The 24,436-nt window shown below is 19.8% G+C and overlaps 1 protein-coding gene across 1 annotated transcript; it reads left to right on the top strand.

Annotated features, from left to right (window-relative positions):
- Positions 1–8,133: 8,133 nt before the first annotated feature.
- Positions 8,134–9,930, top strand: CGGC5_v015618 (uncharacterized protein; the record flags this gene model as incomplete). Its single annotated transcript, XM_066153296.1, has 3 exons — positions 8,134–8,150; positions 9,510–9,534; positions 9,757–9,930. 3 exons carry the CDS (start codon positions 8,134–8,136, stop codon positions 9,928–9,930), a joined length of 216 nt encoding a protein of 71 aa, XP_066007188.1.
- Positions 9,931–24,436: the final 14,506 nt, after the last annotated feature.

Below are 24,436 nucleotides of genomic sequence, written 5' to 3'. Positions count from 1 at the left end.
ATAAAAATAAAATAAAATAATTAGAAATAAATTTATATTAAAAAAATATATTATTAGTTTATATAAATATTTAAAATAAAGTTTTTTTATTATAAATCTTATCAATATATCTATTTAACTAAATATTAATATTCTTAAGAGAAAATTCTAAAACAATATTAATTTTAAAACTTTTAATGAAGAAAATATTCTGAAGAATAAGATCTTTTATTTATTCTCTATGAAGTTTATAAAAACTTTATAAAAAGCTTTTATATTTACTTTATAAACTATTAAAATTTAATTGTTTATAATAACTTTTTTAAGCTTCTTAAGTAGTTTGTAATCTTATAAATAACTTAAATTATTAATAATATAGTTTAAAACTATAATATTATAAACTATAAAAAGCTATAAGAAACTATTATTTTCTCTATTTATATTAAAAATAAATTGAAATTTTTCTTCAAATATATTAAGAGTAATTAAGTTTATATATAATAGTATAAATATAATAATAACTATATTATTAAGATATATAATACTTTTAGTAGTATATCTTTTTACTTTCATAATATCCTTTGGTTTAAAATATTTTTTACTTATAAAGTCTTAATAGATTAGTTCTTACTTTTTTAAAAATATTTTAGTTTTAATATTATTTTAGATTTCTATAATAATTCTTAAAGTTAGTTAATAGAATATCTCATTCATTTTACTAATTCAATTCTTATATAGTTTTTAATAAACTAAATATATTATAAAAAAACCTTTATCAATAAATTTATAATATAAATATTTTTTAATTTTTCTAGAAATATTTCTAGATTTTTAAAACTTTTTATTTTTAAACTTTAACTTTTAAAATTTAGAATTTCTTAAAATTAAACTTAAGGTTTATAAGTTATTAAATCTATTATTGATTATTATAGATATTTTATCAATTTTAACTTCTTTTTAATAAAAGTTTAATTAAATAATTCTAATAAAACCCTTTTTATATTCTTCTAGGTTAAGGAATAATTTAATTAATTCTTTATAAATGATAAAAATTTAGATTATTTACTATATTTAATTAAGAGTAATTTAAACCTTAATAGCTTATAGAAAGTATTTAACTATAAAAACTTCTTAGATATCTAAAATCTTATAAATAAATACTTAGTAATAATAATTAATCTATTAGTTATTAAGATCTATTTAACTAATATTCAAGTAAATAGCTTTATAAAAAATACTAAAATAGTTCTCTTTTATAATAATCTATATACCTAGATTACTCTTTATAAGCTTACTTTCAAATAGTTTAACTACTATTTAAAGAGAAAATAATCTATTACTTTTCATATTTAAAATAGTTTAGTTTATACATCTTTATAAATATGTAAATATTAAAATAAGATTTATATTATTACTTAACTTAGAAGTATTCAAAATATATAACTTAAACAGAAATAGAGCTTTATATCTTAGAATAAGCTTACATAGAATATAGTTTTCATTAACTTTATTTAAGATTTAAAGCTTAACTATATTTATAAGTTTTTTATTAATACTTATAAAAACCTAGTTCTAAATATATTTTAAAAACTAATTTCTACTTTTTTAGTTATCTTAAATATTAACTTCTAAAATTAATTATTATTTAAGGAATATTTTATATTTAGCTTAAAGGAGGGGATCTTTAAATATAATAAATATTAACTTACTTAGCTTAAAAAGAGGTTATATATAACTAAGTATAAAAATAATAAGGATTTAAGTAACTTTATCTTTATTAATAGTTTATTACTACTAAGTTTTAATAGCCCTCTCTTATATATCCTCTTAAACTTTATTATCTACTTATTTTATAAGATTTCTATTATAAATATTTTATTTCTCTTTATTTAGCTAAATAATATAATTTTTAAAGGAAAGGATATTTATTCTGTTAGTATTGCTAAAAATAAGTATATTAAGCTTATTAAGATTAACTAAATTCTAAATATTATATATGATATGAGTAATTTTAAAATAGTTAAACTAAACTAATTAATCTTTATAAGTTTACAACTTTATTTATATATTTTTAAAATAGAAGTTTATTTTAGAAACCTTTCTAGAAGAATAAGATATTTTATAAAGTATATGAAAGTAGTTATATATAAAAAGAAGTATAAAAAGAGTAAAAAGAGATTTATTTACTCTATAAGATATTTTAATAATAATAAAAAGGAAAAATTAAAGTTCTAATAAGCTAAGCTTATAATTACTAAGAACTAATAGTTAGAAAAGACTAAAGAGTTTATAAAAAAGTATATATTACTTAAGAGGAAATTACTTTCTTAAGTATTTTTAAATTATAAGCTTATAAAGCTTATACTAGTTATATAACTTACTCCTTTAGTAAAGCTTACTAAGGAGGCTATATAAAGCAGAAGATATATTATAAGATAAACTATTATAATATATAAAATATATTAATATTAAGTAAGATAAGTAAATAAACGCTCTCTCAATATAAATAAAAGTTGAATTTCTTATAAATCTTTTCATAGAACTTTTCCTCTTTTAATATATCTTAACTTTTATATTTAAGGTTAGGATTTAATTAAATTAAGTTAAGTTAATAAGTTAACTAAAATTAAGCTAGTTAAGTTACCTTAACTATATTAAGTAACTTAACTTAACTAGATTAGTTAACTAGCTAGTCTAACTAATTAGTCTTAATTAGACTAGTTATTAGTTCTATATATTAAAATATTATAATAAGGTAAGGGAGAAAACTCATTAGTTATACTAAGTACTCTACTTTAAGTAGAAAACCCCCTAAGAATACCTACATATTTATACACTAGTTTTCTAGATAACTATAAGAGATATAAAAGTAAATATATAAATATAAGCTTAACTAACTTATATTTTATCTATATTTTCTACTCTTTTTATACTTTAAGTTATATAATCTCTTAAGAAAAAATAAGTTACTAAGAAGAATTTTAATAGTATTATCCCTATAGTGTTCTATTTTATTTTTACTCTAAATAATTAAAGAAATATAGTAAAGATTAAAAAAAAGGATAAAAATAAGACTAACTAAAGCTAGAGAAACTTAAAAATATTTATCTTTATTTTTTTTTTGAAAAGTAAAAATTGGTAACTTTTTTCTATAAACTAAGCTAAGGAATCCTAAAAGCTTTTCTAGAGGGATATTTATTAAAGTTATTAAAAAGAATAGAAAAAGTATAAAAATAAATATATTTCTTATTTATTTATTTAGTTTTTTTATTATAAACTAACTAAGCTTTTGTTTACTTATATAAGCTATTTCTTCTTATAATAACGCTTAATACTTATAAAAACGCTTATTTAACTTCTTACTTTGAAATTAAAATTACTAAAAATTCTAAGAACTCTATTTTTTTCTATATATCCTCTAAGTCTTTTATATACTAAAAAGAGAAAAACTTATTCAACTTTATTTTATATATTTAATTTACTTTTTAGTTTTTAATTTATACTTTCTACTATTTTAGCTAGTAGTTAGTTTCTTTATTAATTCTTTCTTAATATAAGCTTAATTATGATCTTCTTTTTAGATTTTTTTAGCTTACTATATATTAAGTACTATCTATCCTTTTAGTATAGTTAGAACTAAGAAAGTATCCTAAAGTTATATAACTTAAGCTATATCTTTAAGTAAGTTATTTTAAGTAATAAGGAATTACTTTAAAATTAAATTATTAAGTTTATTTACTTTAAATAACTTAAACCTTTTAACCATTTTTTTAACTTTAATATAATAGAGATCTCTTTACTTATTCTCTATTCCAATTCATATATCTTTAACTTTATTTAATTTTTCTCTAAAATAGTCTTTTCTTTTTATATTAATAATAAAAGTTACAAAGTTAAAGTTATTATATAGATTATATCTTCTATTTTATTAGTTTCTTTCTAAGAGGTTAGGTTTTCTATTTTAACTTTAATTAACTTCTAAATAACTAATATCTAATTAGGTATAGTTTTTGTAAAGCTTATACTTCCTTTTGCTTCTTATTATTCTTTCTATCTCTTTCTGTAACAGGCTAGGCCTGTCACATGGGATGCTCTCGGCTATGTTCGGCACTGGAGTAAGACATCAAGGGATAGGATATCAAGGGATAGGATATCAAGGGATAGGATATCAGGGTCGAAGATAAAAGGACATGTAGATGCAGCTGAGATGAACAAGAAACCTTCCTTCCTCATCTGAGGATAGTTTATAAAGTTTTTTAAGTATTTAGAACAACTAGTTTTAATTTTAACTTAATTAAGTATAAACTTTCTATAAAAATAGTAAAATATATAAGGTTTATTTTTAATGCAAGTAACAATATTACTTATAATATAGAGAAAATATAAATAATTATTAAATAAGAAGTACTTATTCTATAAAAAAGTTATAAAGTTTCTTTAGATTTACTAACTATTATTAAATATTAATATTAGAGTATTTAGCAGTTATAAAGCTTTTTACTCTTTTTATAAAAAGGGAGTTCTATTTATCTAAAATCAAGAATAAGAAGATATATTTTAGATATTTAAATATTATTTTAAGACTATATTAGTATTATATTATTTTAATTTATAAGTTTTAATAATTATTAAGATAAACTACTTAAAGTTTATGTAAAGAGGAGTATTAACTTAAAAGGATTTACAAAGATAATGATATTATATTGTTTTCTATTTATAGAAGCTAATTTTAAATTGATATAACTATTTAATTTATAATAAAAAGCTATTAGTAGTAATTATATATTTAAATATATAAGATATAAAGTTAAGAAGCTATTTTAGATATAAATCTTTAATTAACTATGAAAGCCTCAAATATTTTATATATAAATAATATTTAATAAAATATTAAAGTTACTAAATAGAATAGTTATTAAAAAATATAATTTATTTTTAGAATATTAATTAAGCTATTTTATAGTTATACTTATTATATTCTTATATTATAAATAAGATATTTTAAAAAGAATAGGAGGATAAATAAGAAAAAAGAAAGGTAATGTAGATAATTTCTACCTCTACTTTAGGGAAAATATATAGGTTAATTTATAGGAGCTCTTATTATAATGATATTTAAAAACTTAGCTTTTTAGTACATTTAAAATAAAGTATAAATAAGTAGTAATTAGTACTAAGAAGCTTACTCTATAATGAAAAGAGAAGATTAAAGTTTCCCCTTTTAGTTAGGTTTAAAACTATAAGTTACCAAGTATAATATTAACGCTTTTAACTAATTAATATTTGAAGATTAAATCTAAATATTAAGATTAATAGATAAAATCTTTTTAAAATACTTTCTAGAAATAGTTAGTTTAAAAGTATTATAACTTAGTAATAGTAAGCTATTTTAGTTAAAATAATATACTAACTATCTTAGTTTAATAATACTTCTAGTTAAAGTGGTTTTTAACTATTTATTAATTTATAAGGAATTATAATAGCTATGATTATAGAATAATATAGTAATAAGTAAAGTATAGGCTTTTCTAGTTATTATTACTAATAGAATAACCTTGTTATAACGTTATTGTAAACTTTATAATAGATCTCTTATATATAATAAAAATAAAGTTTAAATACTTCTAAATAATAATAAATAGATTCTTAAAAATAATAACTTTAAAAGGGATAATATTAATAGATATAGAGATATATATAGAACGCTTTATAAACTATTATTATTAGTTTTATAATATACTAAAGTTAATTATTAGTAATAAAAGTAATAACTAAATAAGCTAGTTTTAATAATAGTTTTATATACTTATCAAGATTAAATAACGCTTAAGTATTACTTTCTACCTATAAATAGATAAAATAACTAAATATTTAACTAGAAAATCTAAGTAGTTTTATAAATAATAATTAACTTTACTTAAGGTAACTAAGAGATTTACTTATTTTCTATTCAACTAATAATTAATGGCTATAATATAGCTATAATAAGAGTAACTTTATTTTTATTTACTTATAAGTATTATATCAACTTAGTATTAGTAGTTTCACTTATATCAAAGCTAATAAACCTATATAAATCAATTACTAATAAGTTTATTAGTAAACTAAAGTTAACTATAAAGTTAGTATAAGCTACTATTATAATAACTTAATAGATAATAAAGTAATTAATAAATACTGAAAGGATCTTAATGAAATATTATAAAGTAAGTAATAAGGTTTAGTTATTATCAATAAACTTCTATATAAAATAACTTTATAAGAAGTTAGATTAGTTATACTTAATGTATAAAGTAACTAAAATAATCTTACTAATTATAATTAAGTGAAATATTTTAAATAAGGTTTATAACTATTTTTATATTATTTTATTATATTATATTATAGATAACTTACTCTTAAGCTTAAAAGTTAATAACTTTAAACTACTATTTATTCTTAAGAATAGAGAGGATAAATGGGAAGTTAAGTTTGTTTTAATAATATAATAGATATATATAGATAAAAGTAAATATTATAAGTTACTAGTTACATAGATAAAGTATAGCTAGCTTATTTAGGAACTTTTATAATTCTTATAAGATTACTAAGTAGTTAATAAGTTTATAGAAGAATATAGCTTTATAGATAAAAACAATAACAACATTTAGTACATAATATTGTAAATAAATAATAATAAATAAATAAGAATAAAATAAGAGAGGTAAAAAGACTTTATTATAGTATAGTATAAAGCTATAAAAAACATAATAAATCTAAAACTACTAAGTTCTAACTAAATACCCCCTAAAGAAGAATTTAAGTAAAACTAAATATAACCAGCGCTATAAAAAGGATATAGGGCTAGAATTACTAATACTAGTATAACTAGTAGAATGATACCTAATGATTAAATAATTAACTTTATAACTATTAATTATATATTAATATAACTAAAAGGAATAAAGTAACTATAACTTTATCTAATTAGAACAAAAAGTGCAATTATATAAACTACCTATTATAGTCATTCCTATAATTAGCTGAAACAAGTAAATATATTAGGTTAGTTATTATAAAAAGTATATGTTAATAAAATAATAATTCCCTAAAAGCTAACAATATAGTTATTATTAACTAAAGTTAATGTTAAGTTAAGATTTAAAACTAAAATAATAGAAACTAATAATTTATAATAAATCTATTAACTATAACTATAATAATACTATAGATTTAGAATATCCAAATTCGATTAAATAAAGCTATAATAATTCACTTTATAATAAGGTTTTTATAGTTAATTACCTATTATAGTAATTACTTGATTAAGTAATTACTTAACTAAGTAAAGGTTTATAAGGAAAGAAAATATTATATATATATAATAGATTTTCCTACTTAGAATAGGTTTTAAGGAAGTAAGTAATTTAATAGTTTTATCTATCCAACTACTAACACCTATTATTACTATTATTAGTATTATTAAATACGAAGAATTTTATTATAATAACTAGTAAAATGAAAAGTTTCCCCCTTTTATTATATTAAATACTACCCCTACTCTTAATAATATTGCCTCTATTATACACGCTTTTATAAATAGTAATAAAAGACCTTGTAGTAATACTATTTCTGGTTTTAAAGAAGAAGACGCTTATATAAAGATATTAGATTTTATAGTAGAAAACAACTTATCGTTTAATACTATAGAATCTAATTCTTTTAAAAAGTCATTAAATTATTATAATATATAAGTCTATATTTATAACATTTATACTTAATATTTACAATACTAACTTATAATAGCTCTACCCTTATAATTCATTAAAAGAAAATGAGGGCTTGATTAGACTCTACTTATAGTAGATTTTTATCTTTTATTAATATCGAAATTACGAAGAATATTAAAACTTTAGGAAGATTTTCTTTAGTTTTAGATATTTAGACTTCTAAAGCCTAAGATACCTCTTTAAGTATTATTATAAGCTATATTAATAGCGATTTTAAGCTTATATAAAAGCTTATAGGTTAGTATTAACTATAAGTATTATTATTATTATTATTAGTATTATACTAACTATATGTTTAGTTTTTAAAGACCTTATTTAAGCTTATACTAGTCTTTATCTTTATAAAGAAGTAATAGATAGTTTAAGTATTTATCCTAACTTAATTATGAATAATTTCTTTAAGTAAGTTAATTATATTATTAATTATATATATATATATATACTAATTATATATAGTTTTATTAGAGATAATGTATAAAATAATACTACTTTTATTAAGTCTTTTAAAGCTAATTATAAGGAAACTTGTAATAAGCTTTTTAAGAATGATATTAGATATATTATATGAATAATTAACCTAGTAGTATAAGATATACTATAGAGTTTTGTATCTAATTTTACTATAAAAGAGGAGTTATCAGATTATACTAACAGTAATATTAGTATAATTAATAATAACTTAGCTATAGAAGAAAACAAAGAATTAAAAGACAATTTATTAAATGATAAGTATTTTGTTATATTATATATAATATTAATATTTATTATTTACTAACTAAATTAAATAGACCTTATGAAATAAATTTAACATATAACTATATTAGTTAAATATATAGGCGAAAAAAACACCTTTTATTAGAAAGTATTAATAGAGCTAAAAGTAAGAATACTCTACTTTCTAATTTTAATAGGAGAACTATCCCTATAAATAAGTTATTATTATAATATATACTTATATTATTAAAATATATATCAAAGACTTTATATTACTAATAGTAAGTATAAAGCTTTGAAAGACTTAAAATCTATATTTCTAGTCTTTTTAAAGCTTAGTACTTATTTGTAATATAAGCTTTATATTAACCTTGCTATAGGGTTATTATATATATATACTATTTATAAAAAGCTAGATAATTCAATCTCTAAGTTTACTACTTTAAAAGAGAGATTAATAGAAATAATAACTAAATATTATTATTATTATTATCATTAAATTATATAAACTAACTAACTTAATTTATAAGCTACTTATTATACTATCTTAATTAATAGTATAAAAAAGGGAATAACTAAATTAGCTAAATATTTCCCTTAAAAATTAGATTTCTTTAATCTAGATACTTATAAACCTTATATTATAAGTATAATACTAGATCCTAGATTTAAAGTCTACTATTTTAAAAACAATAAGCTTCTATACTATTATCCTACCATTAAAAAGGATATTATTAATTTATTAAAAAGAGAATATAAATTATAAGTATATATATATTTATTATTTTTATTATGTATTAATCTACTAGTTATATACTAATATATTAATTTAGGGTTAAAATAGAAAAAAATAGATCTTTAGACTCTAAAGACATAGTAGATTCTAATACGTCTTATAATTCAGATTCTAATCATTATTTTTATATTAGTAGTAATACTACTATAAAAGCTAAATATACTAGTTATTTAGCTAAGGGGCTATTAGGATAAAACATAAGTTATTTTACTAATATTAATATTAATTATATTTACTAATATTTATTATAGATTAATCCTTTACTTTATTAGAAAAGTAATAGCTATAAATGTCCTATATTAGCTATTTTAGCTAGAAAGTATTTAGCTATTCTAGCTACTTCTGCTCTTATAGAGAGGGTTCTTTCTATTACCAGTACTATTACTACTAAAAATAGAAATAAACTAAGCCTTTATACTATAGTAGAATTAATCCTATTAAAATATTAGAAAATTAAGGATTTAAAGGAATTAGAAGAGATGTTTTTAGATAACTTAGAAGAAGAAGAAGAAGAAGAAGAAGAAGAAGAAGAAGAAGAAGAAGAAGAAGAAGAAGAAGAAGAAGAAGAAGAAGAAGAAGAAGAAGAAGAAGAAGAAGAAGAAGAAGAAGAAGAAGAAGAAGAAGAAGAAGAAGAAGAAGAAGAAGAAGAAGAAGAAGAAGAAGATTAATTAGTTAGATTTTTATATATATAGTTTATTCAGTTATAAGTTATTTTATTTAATTTATTATTTTACTCTTTGCTTATAAACTATTTATATCAATAATCCTATAATATTAATTAATATTCATTAATATTAGTAATTACATAATATTTATACTAATTTATACTAGTTAACTAGTCTAACTAGTTGGTCGACTTAATTTAACTAGCCTAGTATTAGTTAATAAGTTGACTTAACTAGCCTAGTCTTAGTTAATAGGGTGACTTAACTAGCCTAGTCCTAGTCAGCTTGTTAACTTAACCTAACTTAACTAAATCCTAACTCTGAGTTAAACCTTATACTAAGATAAGTAGTATATAATAAACAAGAATAAAAAAAAGTTAATCTAATATATATATACTAAGGGAGGGTATTAAGGCTATAATATAATATATGCTAAGCTTTAAGAGCGATATATCTGAGAAAATATATATTAAATGATAAGAAATAAAATTAAAGGCTATCTACCTTATACATAAACCTAGCTAAGATATTTTAAAGACCTTTATACTTTTTCTATACCTTTAAGAATTCTATTTTAATATATTTATATTAATATCTAGAAGATTAGTAATTACTTTTCAGCTCAAACTTATAACAGGTTTATTAAAAAGCTTAATTAAGTTTATAGGAGATAATGTTTTATTATTTTAGTATATAATTTAAAAGCCAATAGACTTATTAAAAAGAAGTATTAATCCTTTATTTATATTTTTTTAACTTAGTTAGACTTTAGTAAAAAGAATTAAACTTTAGTTTCTTATATAGCTTTATTTATTAACTAAATATTAGTTAGATATTCTATAAAATACTCTCCTTTTTACTTTTTCTATAGATATAACCTAATTACTCTAATTAAAACTAAAAGCATTACTTAGTAAGTATTAGTTTAATTAAAGGTTAGAGATATTAAAATTAAGCTTCTTTTATATATATAGATTTTTAAATAACTTAATTCTAACTAGTAAATAGCTTTTAAATATATTATAAAGTAGTACTATTAAGTTACTAAAGATTATAACTAAATAAATAAGTATAAGATATAGTATAAGGAGCTATAATTTAGAGATATTATTTTTATCTATAATATAAGGCTATCTATTAATAAAAGCTCTTCTAGTAAGTTTAGTATATATTAGTTAGGCCTCTTTTATATTTAATAAATATCGCTTTAAACTTTATCCTATTTATTCAAAATCTGTATTAAAATTCTAATTAAGCGAATAGTAGCTAGTAACTACTGAAAGAAACTTATAATAAATAAAGATAGCTATTTAGATAATATCTCTAAAATAGAAGTTTAATTAGACTTTAAATAAGCTTTTAGTAAGGTTTTTCTTACTATATATTAACTTAATCTTAATACGCTTAGTTTAACACAGATCTTAAACCTTAATAAGTTATCTATACTAAAAGAAGTAGAAACTAATAATTTTAATATTATAAAAATATAAATTAAGTAATTATAAGAATAAAATAAAATATTATAAGCTGAAGTTAACACTTAGTAGTAAAAGAATGAAATAATAGTAAGTATCTTTATAAAGAATTAAGAATTTAATAGCTAGTATAAAGATATAGAGAAACTAAAGGATAGCTAAGTTTATAAAACTTGTTTATTTTTATTTATTTTTAATAAATAGAATAGTATCTTATTTACTTATATTTAGTTACCTTTATATTATAATATATGATAAATATATACTATATTACTTCTTTTACTTTTAATATATAAGGTTATAAAAGAAGGGGGGATATATAATAATAGAAAAACTAATGAAAACTATAAAGATTAGAAACTACTAAAAAAACTCTAAAGAAACTAATATTACTCCTTTAAAAATTTAAACTTGGGTTAGACTAATTATTTCCCTAAATATAATAAGTAGTAGCCTCTTTTTTTTCTTTTTTTTTTCTTTTAACTTTATTTCTACTAATAAAAAGCTAACTTATTTATAAAGGTTCTTATTAAGGATTATAAAAAAACTATAAGAGAATACTACTATAGCTTAAATTTATAATTTATAGCTAATTTAGTAAATTAGTTAATTAATAGTCTATATACTAATGTAATTAGTTATCTTACTTTTAAGATATTTATACTTAAAATAGAGTATAATATTAATATTCCTACGTACTATTAAGAATACTTTTCTTTTTATTACCCTTTTTAATATACTTAATCTATTTATTTATCTATCTCTAAGTTATAATTAAGCTTATATAAGTATAAAGAGCTTTTCTTATATTAGATATAGTTAGAATAAGCCTCTTTTTATTTAGTTTAATAGGAAATATACTTCTAGAAAGGAATAAACATAATAACTTAGTAGCTATTTCATTTAGTTTTAAAAGATATCTTTATTTAGCGTTTAAAGCACTTATTATATAAAAAGAGATTCTGAACGCTATATATATATTTTAATAAAGCTTTAACTACTTCTAATCTATCTATCTTCTAGTATAGCTATTCTAAAGGACTAATATAACTTTCTATAATATAAACCTCTTTTATAAAAAATAGAAACCTATTTAGTACTTCTCTTTGATTAATTAGCTCTGTATATATTATTAAGAACTTAGTAAATAAATATTAGAATCTTAGAATAACTCTTTTAGCTTTTTTATTAATAGTAATCTTATAGATAAAGCTTATTTTATATTAAACCTAACTAATAAGACTTTTAATAAGAGTTTTAAAAAAGAAAGAGAAGCTTATATATAAGCTAGTAGTAGTTTAAATGGCTTCAGAGAGATAACTTATTATAACTAATAGTAATATAATAAATCTAAATAGATAGATAGTTTTTTCTTTATCTTTATAATTTATAGAAGCTAATATAAGAGAGAAGGGAAAAAGCTTATATACTTAGTTTGAAATAGTAATATAAAAATAACTTAAGTTAATTTTAATATCTATAATCATACTACTTAGAAGTAATCTAGCTATTATTATAAAGTATTAATTAGGCTAAGGATTATAAAAGATAATATATTAAAAAGAAAAAAAAAGAGATATAGCTAAGTAGAAGAGATATATCTTTTTATATCTAACTAGAGAGGTAGTTAATATTAGAAATAGTAGCTATAATAACCTAAAGGTTTATTTACTATAGTAATTTATTAATAACATAAAAAAGAATAATTTAAAAAGCTTTTCATTATAACCTAAGATTAACTAAACTAAAAAGAATATATGTATTTAAGTTTTAATAATAAGAGTAGAGTAAATATATTAATTAAAATGTTGCTATCTATAAAAAGGAGGCTTTTAACTTTATATACTTTATAATTAAATTATAAAAAACTTTACTTTTTCTATAGCTATAAATATTAACTTTCCCTTCAAGTATATATAATTATAAGCTTAGCTTAGTAGTTTATAATTATATCTTACTTTTCTTATTATTAAATTATATTAGTTACCTTTTTTTCCTCTACTTACTACTTTTAGTATTTAACTTTACTTTTATCTGATTACTAACTATATTTAGTAACTACTTGAATCTTACTTTTAAAATAAACTACTTTATATACTTAATTAATTCCTTCTTTATTTGAAAATTATATTTGTAAAAGGAGTATTAAGTCTTAATACTAAATTTACTATTAATAACATGTATAAAAAGGGGTATTTTAACTTACTAACCTTCTACTAAATAACTTTATGTATTTATATATGTAATACCTACCTTACTTTAATAAATAACTTTATATTTAATTATAATATCTTGACTAAGCCTAACTATTACTTATAAATCTGAAAATTATACTTCTTCTTTTCTTACTTACTCTTACTAACTTTTGATAAAAACTATTAATATTATAATTAATACCTCATTATTTATTATAAATCTACTTTTTTAACTCTTTATTTTTTTCTAAGATACCTAATTACTACTATCTAAATAAGTAGTAATATAAGCCTATTTAGTTCATTCTATATATTTATAACTTAATAGCTTCTTCTCTAAATTACTATAAAACTTTATATAATATTTTATTAAATTACTCTTACTCCCCTTTAGTCTCTCTCTTTTAGAGATTATATTCCTAAATCCTAAAAGGCTTATAAAACTATATAGAATATTAACTAAATTATTAGAATTAAGTAGAAGCTTATAATTTATATTATATACTATTAATAATAAAAGTATAAAGCTAAATATAAGTTTTTTATTTCTATTTTGTAAGTAAACCTAATTCTTCTATAGAGATTATTACTTTTTTGAAAACTATTTTAATTAATTATAAGAGTAATATCTTCTTATTTTTTAAAAAAAAAATATTTTTTATAAAGTTATATTTTACTTAAGAGCTAATTTCTTTTTAAGTATTTTTAGCTTTTCTCTTAATAATATTTATTATACTCCTCTTAAAAGTAAAGCGTATAAGTATTAATATATTATATATATTATATATATTATTAGTAATTTATAAAGATATAAATATTATTTATATATTTAGTTATTTTATTAGAGATATTATAACTAATATAAATATATATCTTATAGCTTTTCCTATATTATCCCTTTTAAATTAAAACTTTTAGGAGATATAATTTATACTAAAGTTTATTATTTTATAAGACTATTAACCTTTTAGCAAAGAGATTATAATCTAGAAGTAAATTTTCTTATTTTATTTTCTTATAATCTATCTAACTCTATAAGAAAGCTTTTAAAAATATATATTTTATTTAGTAACCTATTTAGGAGTTATATAATTTAAAACATAGTAATAAAGTAAGGTTTATTAGTATAATAAAAGCTTATAAAATATTTAAAATTTATAAAGTAACTACTATTTATAAGAAATATAGTTTTATCTCTTCTATTAATATAGAAATTAAACTTATTAATAATATACTTTATAAAGCTAAATATCCCTCTTTTTTACTTATTAACATTTATATAAAACTTAAGATATCTTAGTAATAAACTAAAAAGATCTTATAAAAGAGTAAGATTTTTAATATCTCTATTTAAGAGTAATATACTTATTATATAACTCCTCTTCTTTAAATACTTTTTAGTTTAGTTTTCAAAACTATAGATATAAATTCCTCTTTAATATCTCTCAAGAAAATTATTATTTAATAGATTTATATTATTAATAATTTAAGTAAAGACAATAATCTTAAAAATTAGTTTTGTTAACGTGGTTGATAAGCGAGTCGATCAGACAAGCGAGTCGATCACCTTAGCAAAATTATAGTAGGCTGCACGCGAAAATTTGGTAAGAAATTGTTAAGACGTACTAACAATTTCTTACCAAATTTTCGCGTGCAGCCTACTATAATTTTGCTAAGGTGATCGACTCGCTTGTCTGATCGACTCGCTTATCAACCACGTTATAAAAAGTAGTAAATATAAATATTTTATAGGTTTTTATTTATTTCTTACTAAGAATATTATAAACTTTCTAATATTGTTTTCTTTTAAAAGCTTACTTTTAAAGCTTGAAAGTATTATTTTTTAGCTTCTCTTAAGTTTATTATAAGTTCTTCTAAAAGAGTAAAACTTAGCTTTTATAAAGGGTTTATTAACTTATCTATTCTTAAGTAATTATCTATACTTTCTATTTATAAAAATATACCTCTCTCTTGAGAGGATTTTATTAACTTAAAAGAAATTACTACTTAGAACTTTATATAAACCTTCTATAATAAGTTTAATATATCTAACTTAGCTTTTACTAAAGCTAATCTTGTAAAACTTATCTTTTTTATAAGATTTAATCCACTTAAGAACTCCTTTATATATTCTATTTATATATTAATTAATAATATAAACTTTATTAATATTATTTTTAGAAGAACTTAAGAAGATATTAATATTTTTATAAAATAAGTTATTTTATAAGATAGTATTAATTTAGTTTATGAGTTATCCTTTTTAGTTTTAAAACTTACTAAAGTTAGATCTTATAAGATTAGTTTAGGTTTTTTATAGTTTTTATTAAGTTTTATATTAAATAAGAAAAACTTATTTACTTTTTATAATTCTTATAAGTATATTATAACTATATATTTTATATTTATAAGATTTAAAAGTAAATAAGAATATTTAAGTTTTATTTATAAGAGGTTTTTTATAAATCTATTAATAAGTATCTTATTTATTAGTATATAAGTAATTTAGAAGCTCCCTTTTTAATACTTTTATTTTAACTATATATTATAGATATTAATATATTTTAAGTAAGTACTTATTCTCTTTTTTTTACTTATAATAAGTCTAATTATGTACTAGTTATTATAGTAAATACTCTATATATTACTAAGCTTAAGTTCAATATTTTTTAAATAACTTCTAAAAGACTACTAACTATCTCTTGTATTATTTCTATTAAACTTAAGAGTTTTATCTTAGCAGTTAATATTATAACCATTACTTATTTAGTTATTTTCTATTAAATGAGTTTTCTAAATAGTATTATAAGGTATTTTTATAAGAACTAATATATTTTTTATTATTTTTAAATAAAGTATCTATAGCTATAAATAAGATCTAAATATTTATAAACTTACTCCCTAAAGTACTAAAGTAAATTATAAGATATTAAGTCTTATATAGGTACTTTATAGTATATCTTATAGTAGCTAGATATTTTTAAAATAGATTTATAAAGAATTAAGATAAAGGTATTATAATAAATATAATATCTACTTTTATAAGTATAGCTATATAGAATATTAACTTAATTATCTCTTAAAAAGTTTTAATTTTTTATAATATTACTTATTTCTTATTTTTCTTCCGTTTTATTTAAAAGAGAGAAGTTAATAAGTACATAGTATCTTATAAGTTAAACTTCTAAATAACTTTCTTAATATATAAACTACAAACTAAAAAGATCTTTTAAGCTTTTTAATCTCTTATAACTCTTACTCCTAAGTATTATTTAATATCTCTTTATTTCTGAGTTTTCTACTTTTTTCTAATTCTATTAATAACTTCTTAAGTTTTATCATTATTATCTTTATAAAATAGAATAAGAAAGTTATTAATATAGAAAATAATTATAACTTTTTAGTTAGGGTTCTAAAAGAAGTAGAAGTCTTTTTTTAAATTTTAAAGACTAAATCTCTTAAGAGTAAAGCTAAATCCTTTATATTATAGGAGTAATATATTTTAAAACGTATATAGAGCTCCATTTACTTTAATAATATATTTAATAGGGGAATCTAAATATCTTTTAAGTATATTGTTAAGTAGTTTAGAACTTTTTATATCTTAAAGTTAATAATTTTCTTGAGTTTTTTATAATATATAGTAATAAATAACTTCTAAAGCTATTCAAATAGCTTCTTAATTTATTTTTAAATCATTAAAAGTAATAGTAATTAGATATAATATATCTTATTAAATTATAAAAAGGGATTAAGAAGAGGTTTCAAGATTATATTTTAGAGATATTATTTTTAGCGGCTTATTAATATTAGCTCTTATTATTTTATAAAATATATAGTAAAGTTTTTGATTTTTCTCTATAGTCTTTTATTTCTCCAGTATAAAAGTTGTAAAAAAGTTATTTTATTTCTATTTATTAGATATTAAGTCTTTATTTTTTATACTAATAGTATTATTAATATAAATAATAAAAATACTTTTAGGTTTAATTTAGAAACTACCCTCTTTATAAAAACAAATTTAAATATAAGTCTTTTTTATATATAAGTATTTCTTTTTTAGCTTAGAAGTTGTTTTTTCTATATCTCTAAAGTTAGGCTAACGTTTTAAAAAAAATAAATTCTTTTAAAAGCTATTCATATCTATTAGTTTAAAATTTCTTACATCTTTTAATAAAAACTTTATTCTATTAATAAATTCTACTTTTTCTTAAGAGTTTAGAGTAATAATAGTAATATCACTCTTAAGACCTATATTACTTAAAAATTCTAAAGTTTAACTAAAAAAGTTATTTCTAAATATCTAACTATTAAGTTTAAAAAACTACTTAAAAATACAAAAGCTATATTAAGTAGTCTTAAATATAATCTTTTTATTTTTTATACTTTATAGTAACTATTATATTATAATTCCTTTATTAATTATAGAATTATTTTTCTTTAAAAAACTTACTCTTATTAAATATAATATTTTATAAAACAATTACTCTCTTAAGTATTAAAATCTAAATTTACAAAGATTATATATATTAGGTATATATTTTATAAAATATCTAACATAGCTATATAAAACTATTTTAACTTTTTTCTTCTTATTACTCTTTTTTTTTCTCTTAAGAATGTATATTTTATAATTATGTATATATATCTCTCTTTAGTAAAGTTAAGTTTCTAGGTTCCATAGTATATTATAAGCTAATATTTATATATTAAAATATCTTTTAGATTATTCTTTTTTAATTTTATTAAGGGATTCTTAGTTTATTAATATATAAAGATTTATATTATATAAGAAGATATTTATGAATATTAAGTTATGTTATAGCTTAAAAAGAAATCTTATTAAATTCAATATCTATATATTTTATATAATTACTTTTTTTTTATCCTCTTTTCCTTACTAATTAGTTTCTTTATATAAAGAGGGGGGAGCTTAATATTAATATTATTCTCTTAAGTTTGTTATTAGTATTTAGTTATGTTTTAGATTATGATAATAGATCTATTAATATTCTATTTTATTTTATATATAAAAAGTCCTTTTTATCTAAGAACTTAATTCTTGAAAGTTTATAATATTTAGAATACTTTACAATAAGGTTTATTCAAAATTTAAATTTTAGAAGGTTTTCTTATATATTCATCTTTAATTACAAGAAGCTATAAAGCTTTTAAATAAGGTTTTCAGTAGTTAAATAGATCTTAAGAAATATATTAATATAGATATTTACTTTTAGATTTAAAAAGTTTTTATAAAATAACTTATTATAAATAAACTATAGAATAATCTTTATATTTTAAATAAATTAGCTTTTTAATTCTTACCCCTTAAGTATTTTAAACTAAATACTTAATAGCTTTTTAGCTAAAATATTTAACTTATAGGTATTAAAAATAAATATTATTTTCTTATATAAGTTTAAAGTTATAAAAAACTTATTTTTAGGAAACTATAACTACTAATTATGTAATATTTATAACTTTTAAATAGTTTATATTAAAATAAGTTTATAATAAAAATAGAATAAAATAATTAGAAATAAGTTTATATTTAAAAATAAGATATTACGAATATATATAAGTATCTAAAGTAGAGTTTTAGCTTCTTTATAATAGATCTTTATAATAGATCTTTATAATAGATCTTTATAATAGATCTTATTAATATATCTATTTAACTAGATATTAATACTCTTAAGAGAAGATTTTAAAATAATATTAGTTTTAAAATTCTTAATATAGAAAATATTCTTAAACGTAAAATCCTCTATTTAATCCCTATTAAGCTTATAAAAAGTTTTATAAAAAACTTTTATATTTATTTTATAAATTATTAGAAGTTGATTTATTATGGTAACTTTTTTAAACCTCTTAAGTAGTTTATAATCTCATAAGTAACTTAAGTTATTAATAATATAGTTTAAGGTAACGTGGTTCATCAGTCAGCCGGCCGGACCAGTCAGCCGGACGTTTTTTTCTAAACACTCTTACGTCCAAATCACTTAATTAAACCTTTGACGCGTAAAATCTCAACAACCATAATGCCAATCTACACCCAAGAAGACAAAGTCATTCTCGCGATTGAAGCGATCCGATCGACACACGCTGCAGGTAATAACTTAAGCATTTCGCGTACTGCAAAGACCTACGGTATCCCAAAGAGCACCTTAGCCGATAGAATAAACAACCAACCGCAACGCGAACAAGCTTAACCCTAACGACATAAACTCGATCCGATCGAAGAGAAAACACTTCTCCAATACGTTATTGAACAGGATTCCAGAGGATTTCCTTTCCGCCTCAGCGGTGTGGAAGATATAGCTAATCTCCTGCTGCGAGCCTGTAATAGCAAGCCTATTAGCAAGCGATGGGCTAGGTGGTTTGTAGACTCACAGCCTGCTCTGAAAACCAAGTTTAATCGTCCATACGATTATCAAAAGGCTCTTCAAGAAGATCCTAAGGTTATATCAAAGTGGTTTGCGCTATTACGCAACATAATGGCCAAGTATGGTATCTAAGAGGGGGACCTATATAATTTTGACGAAACTAGCTTCATAATGGGCATAATCACCACGTTAATAGTGGTTATACGCGCTAATCGACGCAGCAAAGCAAAGTCTGTCCAGCCTAGCAATCGTAAATAGGCTACAGTTATTAAATGTGTTAATTTGGGTGGGTGGTGCATCCCTCTGTTTGTAATTATTAAAGGCGTATATCACTTTACCAGTTAGACCATGGAATTAGGTTTTCCGGGCAACTAGGTGATCAAACCCACGGCTAATGGATGGACGGACAATCAGATAGGTCTTGACTGGATTAAACACTTTAATAAACATACTAAGAACCGAACGAAGGGTGTCTACTAGATGCTTATTATCGACAGCCATAAGAGCTATTTATCAGCTAAGTTTGACGATTACTGCAAGCAGAACAATATTATAACTGTTAGTATGCCTGCACATTTATCATATCTACTATAGCTATTAGATATTACCTTTTATTCGCCTTTAAAACGCGCATATAGTGATGAAATCAACCAATTCATCAGAGCCTCTATAAATCGTATCACTAAGTCTGAGTTCTTCTTTATTACCTTCCACTAAGCCCACAACAAGGTTTTTAATGAGGAAAACATCAGGTCTCCTTTCCAAGGCGCTAGAATTTCACTATGGGACCTAGACCATATCATTAAAAAGCTTAATATGTATTTATAGACCCTTACACCTCCTATAGCTAACCCTTCAACACCTCCACTTTAGCAGTCACAAACGCCCTCTAACCCACAACAAACCGTCTCACAGTCCAGCTTTATCAAAAGTCGCATCTCTGCTCATCAAGGAAGCTTACCGACACCAGTTATTGCTGCAGTTGAGCAATTGTCAAAGGGTGCGCAGGCAATGGCGCACTCAATCACTATTTTGACTGATCGGCTTCGTACCCTTGAGGATGCGAATGTAGCACTTGCTAAGCGCCGGAGGGCTAAAAGAACGCGGGTCCAGCTTGGAGGGGCACTTAGTATAGAGGAATCTCAGGTTTTGCCTTGAAGGGAAACAAAAAGGGAAACGTCCAGCACCTCAAGAGGACGACGAGGGGGATCCATCAAAGAGAGCCCAGCCAGCTCGGAGACGCTGTGGTATGTGTGGTGAGACTGGGCATAACGCGCGAACCTGTTCCAAAGATGTCGAACCCTCAGGAGATTCTGATAGCGACAACTAATAGTTGATTTAATGCGTTGTGGTTGAGAAATACTAGATGTTGTTGTGTACGTGGGAGAAAAACGTCCGGCTGACTGGTCCGGCCGGCTGACTGATGAACCACGTTAATGATATTATGAATTATAAAAAGCTACAGAAAGTTATTATTTCTCTATTTATATTAAAAATATACTTAAATCTTTCTTTAGACATTTTAAAAATAGTCAAGTATATATATAGTAATATAAACATAATAATAACTATATTATTAAAGTATATAATACTTTTAGTAATATATCGTTTTATTTTTATAGTATCTTTTAGTTTAAGCTATGTTTTATTTATAAAGTTTTAATAAATTAGTTTCTGTTTTTAAGAGTACTTTAGTTTCAATATTATTTTAGATTTCTAGAATAACTTTTAAGATTAGTTAGTAAAATATCTTATTAATTAACACAAGTTTAATTCTTATATAATCCTTAAGAGATTAGATATATTATAAGAATTATTTTTTACTAATAAATTTATAGTATAAATATTTTTTAACTTTTCTAGAAGTATCTCTAAACTTTTAAAATTTCCTATTTTTAAACTTTAGTTTTTTAGATTTAGATCTTTTTAAAGTTAAGTTTAAAATTTATAAGTGATTAGGTCTACTACTAGTTATTATAAATACTCTATTAATCTTAAGTTTCTCCTAATAAGAATTTAATTAGATAATTCTAATAAAGATCTTTTTATATTTTTTAGTTTAAAAATAGTTTAAATAATTCTTTATAAGTAATAAGATCGTAGATTATTTATTATACTTAATTAAAAGTAGTTTAAACCTTAATAACTTATAGAAAATATTTAATTATAAAGATTTCTTAAATATTTAGAATTTTATAAGTTAATACTTAGGAATAATAATTAATTTATTAGTTATAGAAGTTTATTAAATTAATATTTAAGTAAGTAGTCTAATAAAAAATATTAAAGTAGTTCTCTTTTATAATAGTCTATATAGCTAAATTACTTTTTATAAACTTATTCTTAAGTAGTCTGATTACTATTTAAAGAGGAAATAATACATTATTTTTAATATCTAAAGTAGTTTAGTTTATAAGTTCTTATAAATATATAAATACTAAAATAAGATCTATATTATTACCTAACTTAGAAATATCTAAAATATAACTTAAATATAAGTAGAGCTTTATATCTTAAGATAAGCTTAAGTAAAATATAATTCTTATGAAGCATATTTAAGATCTAAAGCTTAATTACATTTATAAATTTCTTATTAATACTCATAAAGAGTTAGTTCTAAATATATCTTAAAAGCTCATTTTTAGTTTTCTAATTATTTTAGGTATTAGCTTCTAAAACAGATTATTATTCAATAAATATTTTATATATAATTTAAAAGAGAGGATTTTTAAATAAAATAAAGATTAGTTTAAGTTTAAATATATATATATATATATATATATATATAAGAGTAGTTAAAACTTAAATAACTTTATTCTTATTAGTTTCTTATTAAGAATTAGCTATATTTATTTGCTCTCTCTCTTAAGTTTTATTCTTTTTCTATTTTACAAGATCTTCTTTATAAATATTTTATTTCTCTTTATTAATCTATTTAATATAATTTTTAAGAGAAAGGATATTTACTCTATTAGTATTTCTAAGAATAAATATATTAAGCTTATTAGGATTAACTAAATCTTAGATACTATACATAACATAAGTGACTTTAAAATAGTTAAAACTAAACTAATTAGTCTTTATAAATCTATAATTTAACTTATATCTTTTTAAAATAAAAATCTATTTTAGAAACTTTTTTAAAAGAGTAAGATATTTTATAAAATATATAAAAATAGTTAAGTTATATATAAGTAAAAATATAAAAAGAGAAAAAAGAGATTTACTTGCTCTATAAAATATTCTAGTAGTAGTGAAAGAGTAAAATTAAAGTTTTAATAAACTAAGTTTATAACTACTAAGAGCTAGTAATTAGAAGAGATTAAAGAGTTTATAAAAAAGTATATTTTATTTAAGAGGAGGTTATCCTCATAAGTATCCTTAGATCATAAGCTTATAAGGCTTATACTAATTATATAACTTGCTCCCTTAGTGAGGCTTACTAAGAGGGCTGCATAAGGTAAAAGACGTATTATAAAATAAACTATTATAATTATCAATGTATTATTAAAATATTACTAAAGTTCTATTTAGCTTAAATAAGTAAACTGACTATTTAAAAAGCTTACATTATATATAAAAAGTAGTTTTCTCTTAATATCTTTTTCTTATATAAATTTTATAGAAAGCTATTATGATATTTAATTTAATATACTATTTTACTAAACTAACTTTTTAAACAGTTTTTTAAATTAAGAATAAAAAGTAATAATCTTATTTTATAATAACATCTAATACTTAATAGTTATAATAAAACTATAATTTTCTATCAAGTTTTCTAATAAAGAGTATTAATATACTAATGAATAACTTATTAGTTTAAATAAGCCTCTTATTAAGTAAGTTAATAAGTATCTTTTTAAATATTAATAGATTTTCTCTTAATATATTATAGAGAAAGCTTTAAAATAAAAATACTTTTCAGCTAATAATATTATACTTCAAATGAATTTTATTATTCATACTAAAATAACTTAAGAATAAAAGTATAGTTTAGTAAGTTTAAAAAGCTTCATAAATTTATTATAAATATATAATATTAATCTTCTAAAGTAATCTTTTAGTTTTTTTATTTTAAGTACTTTTTTAATATCTTTCAAGTTTATAATTTATATCTTTATAGCTACTTTAAATAACTAACTCTTAATAACTTTCTAATAGATTATTATAAATGAAGTAGTATTTAGTTAGTAAGCTTTTTAGATCTCTTTTACTTTTTGAAATTCTTTTTATCTTTCTAAAATAATAATAACCTTTATTTTCTTATAGAATACTTACTTCTTTACTATATTGTATACAATATTACTTTATTCTATTTATAATTCCTTAAAAAGAAGTTAGTATTAAATTCTTCTATTATATAAATAAAAAATTATTATATATAGCTTCTAATTTTAAAATATAATATAGCTACTCCTTTTATAATAGTTTAAGCTAAATTATCAATATAACCTTAT

Source organism: Colletotrichum fructicola, assembly GCF_000319635.2.
Source record: "Colletotrichum fructicola Nara gc5 chromosome Unknown KSG_Nara_v1_contig10, whole genome shotgun sequence".
NCBI classification, from domain to species: domain Eukaryota; kingdom Fungi; phylum Ascomycota; class Sordariomycetes; order Glomerellales; family Glomerellaceae; genus Colletotrichum; species Colletotrichum fructicola.
Note: the sequence above shows the minus strand (reverse complement) of the source record. Positions and strands in the feature narration are given on the sequence as shown.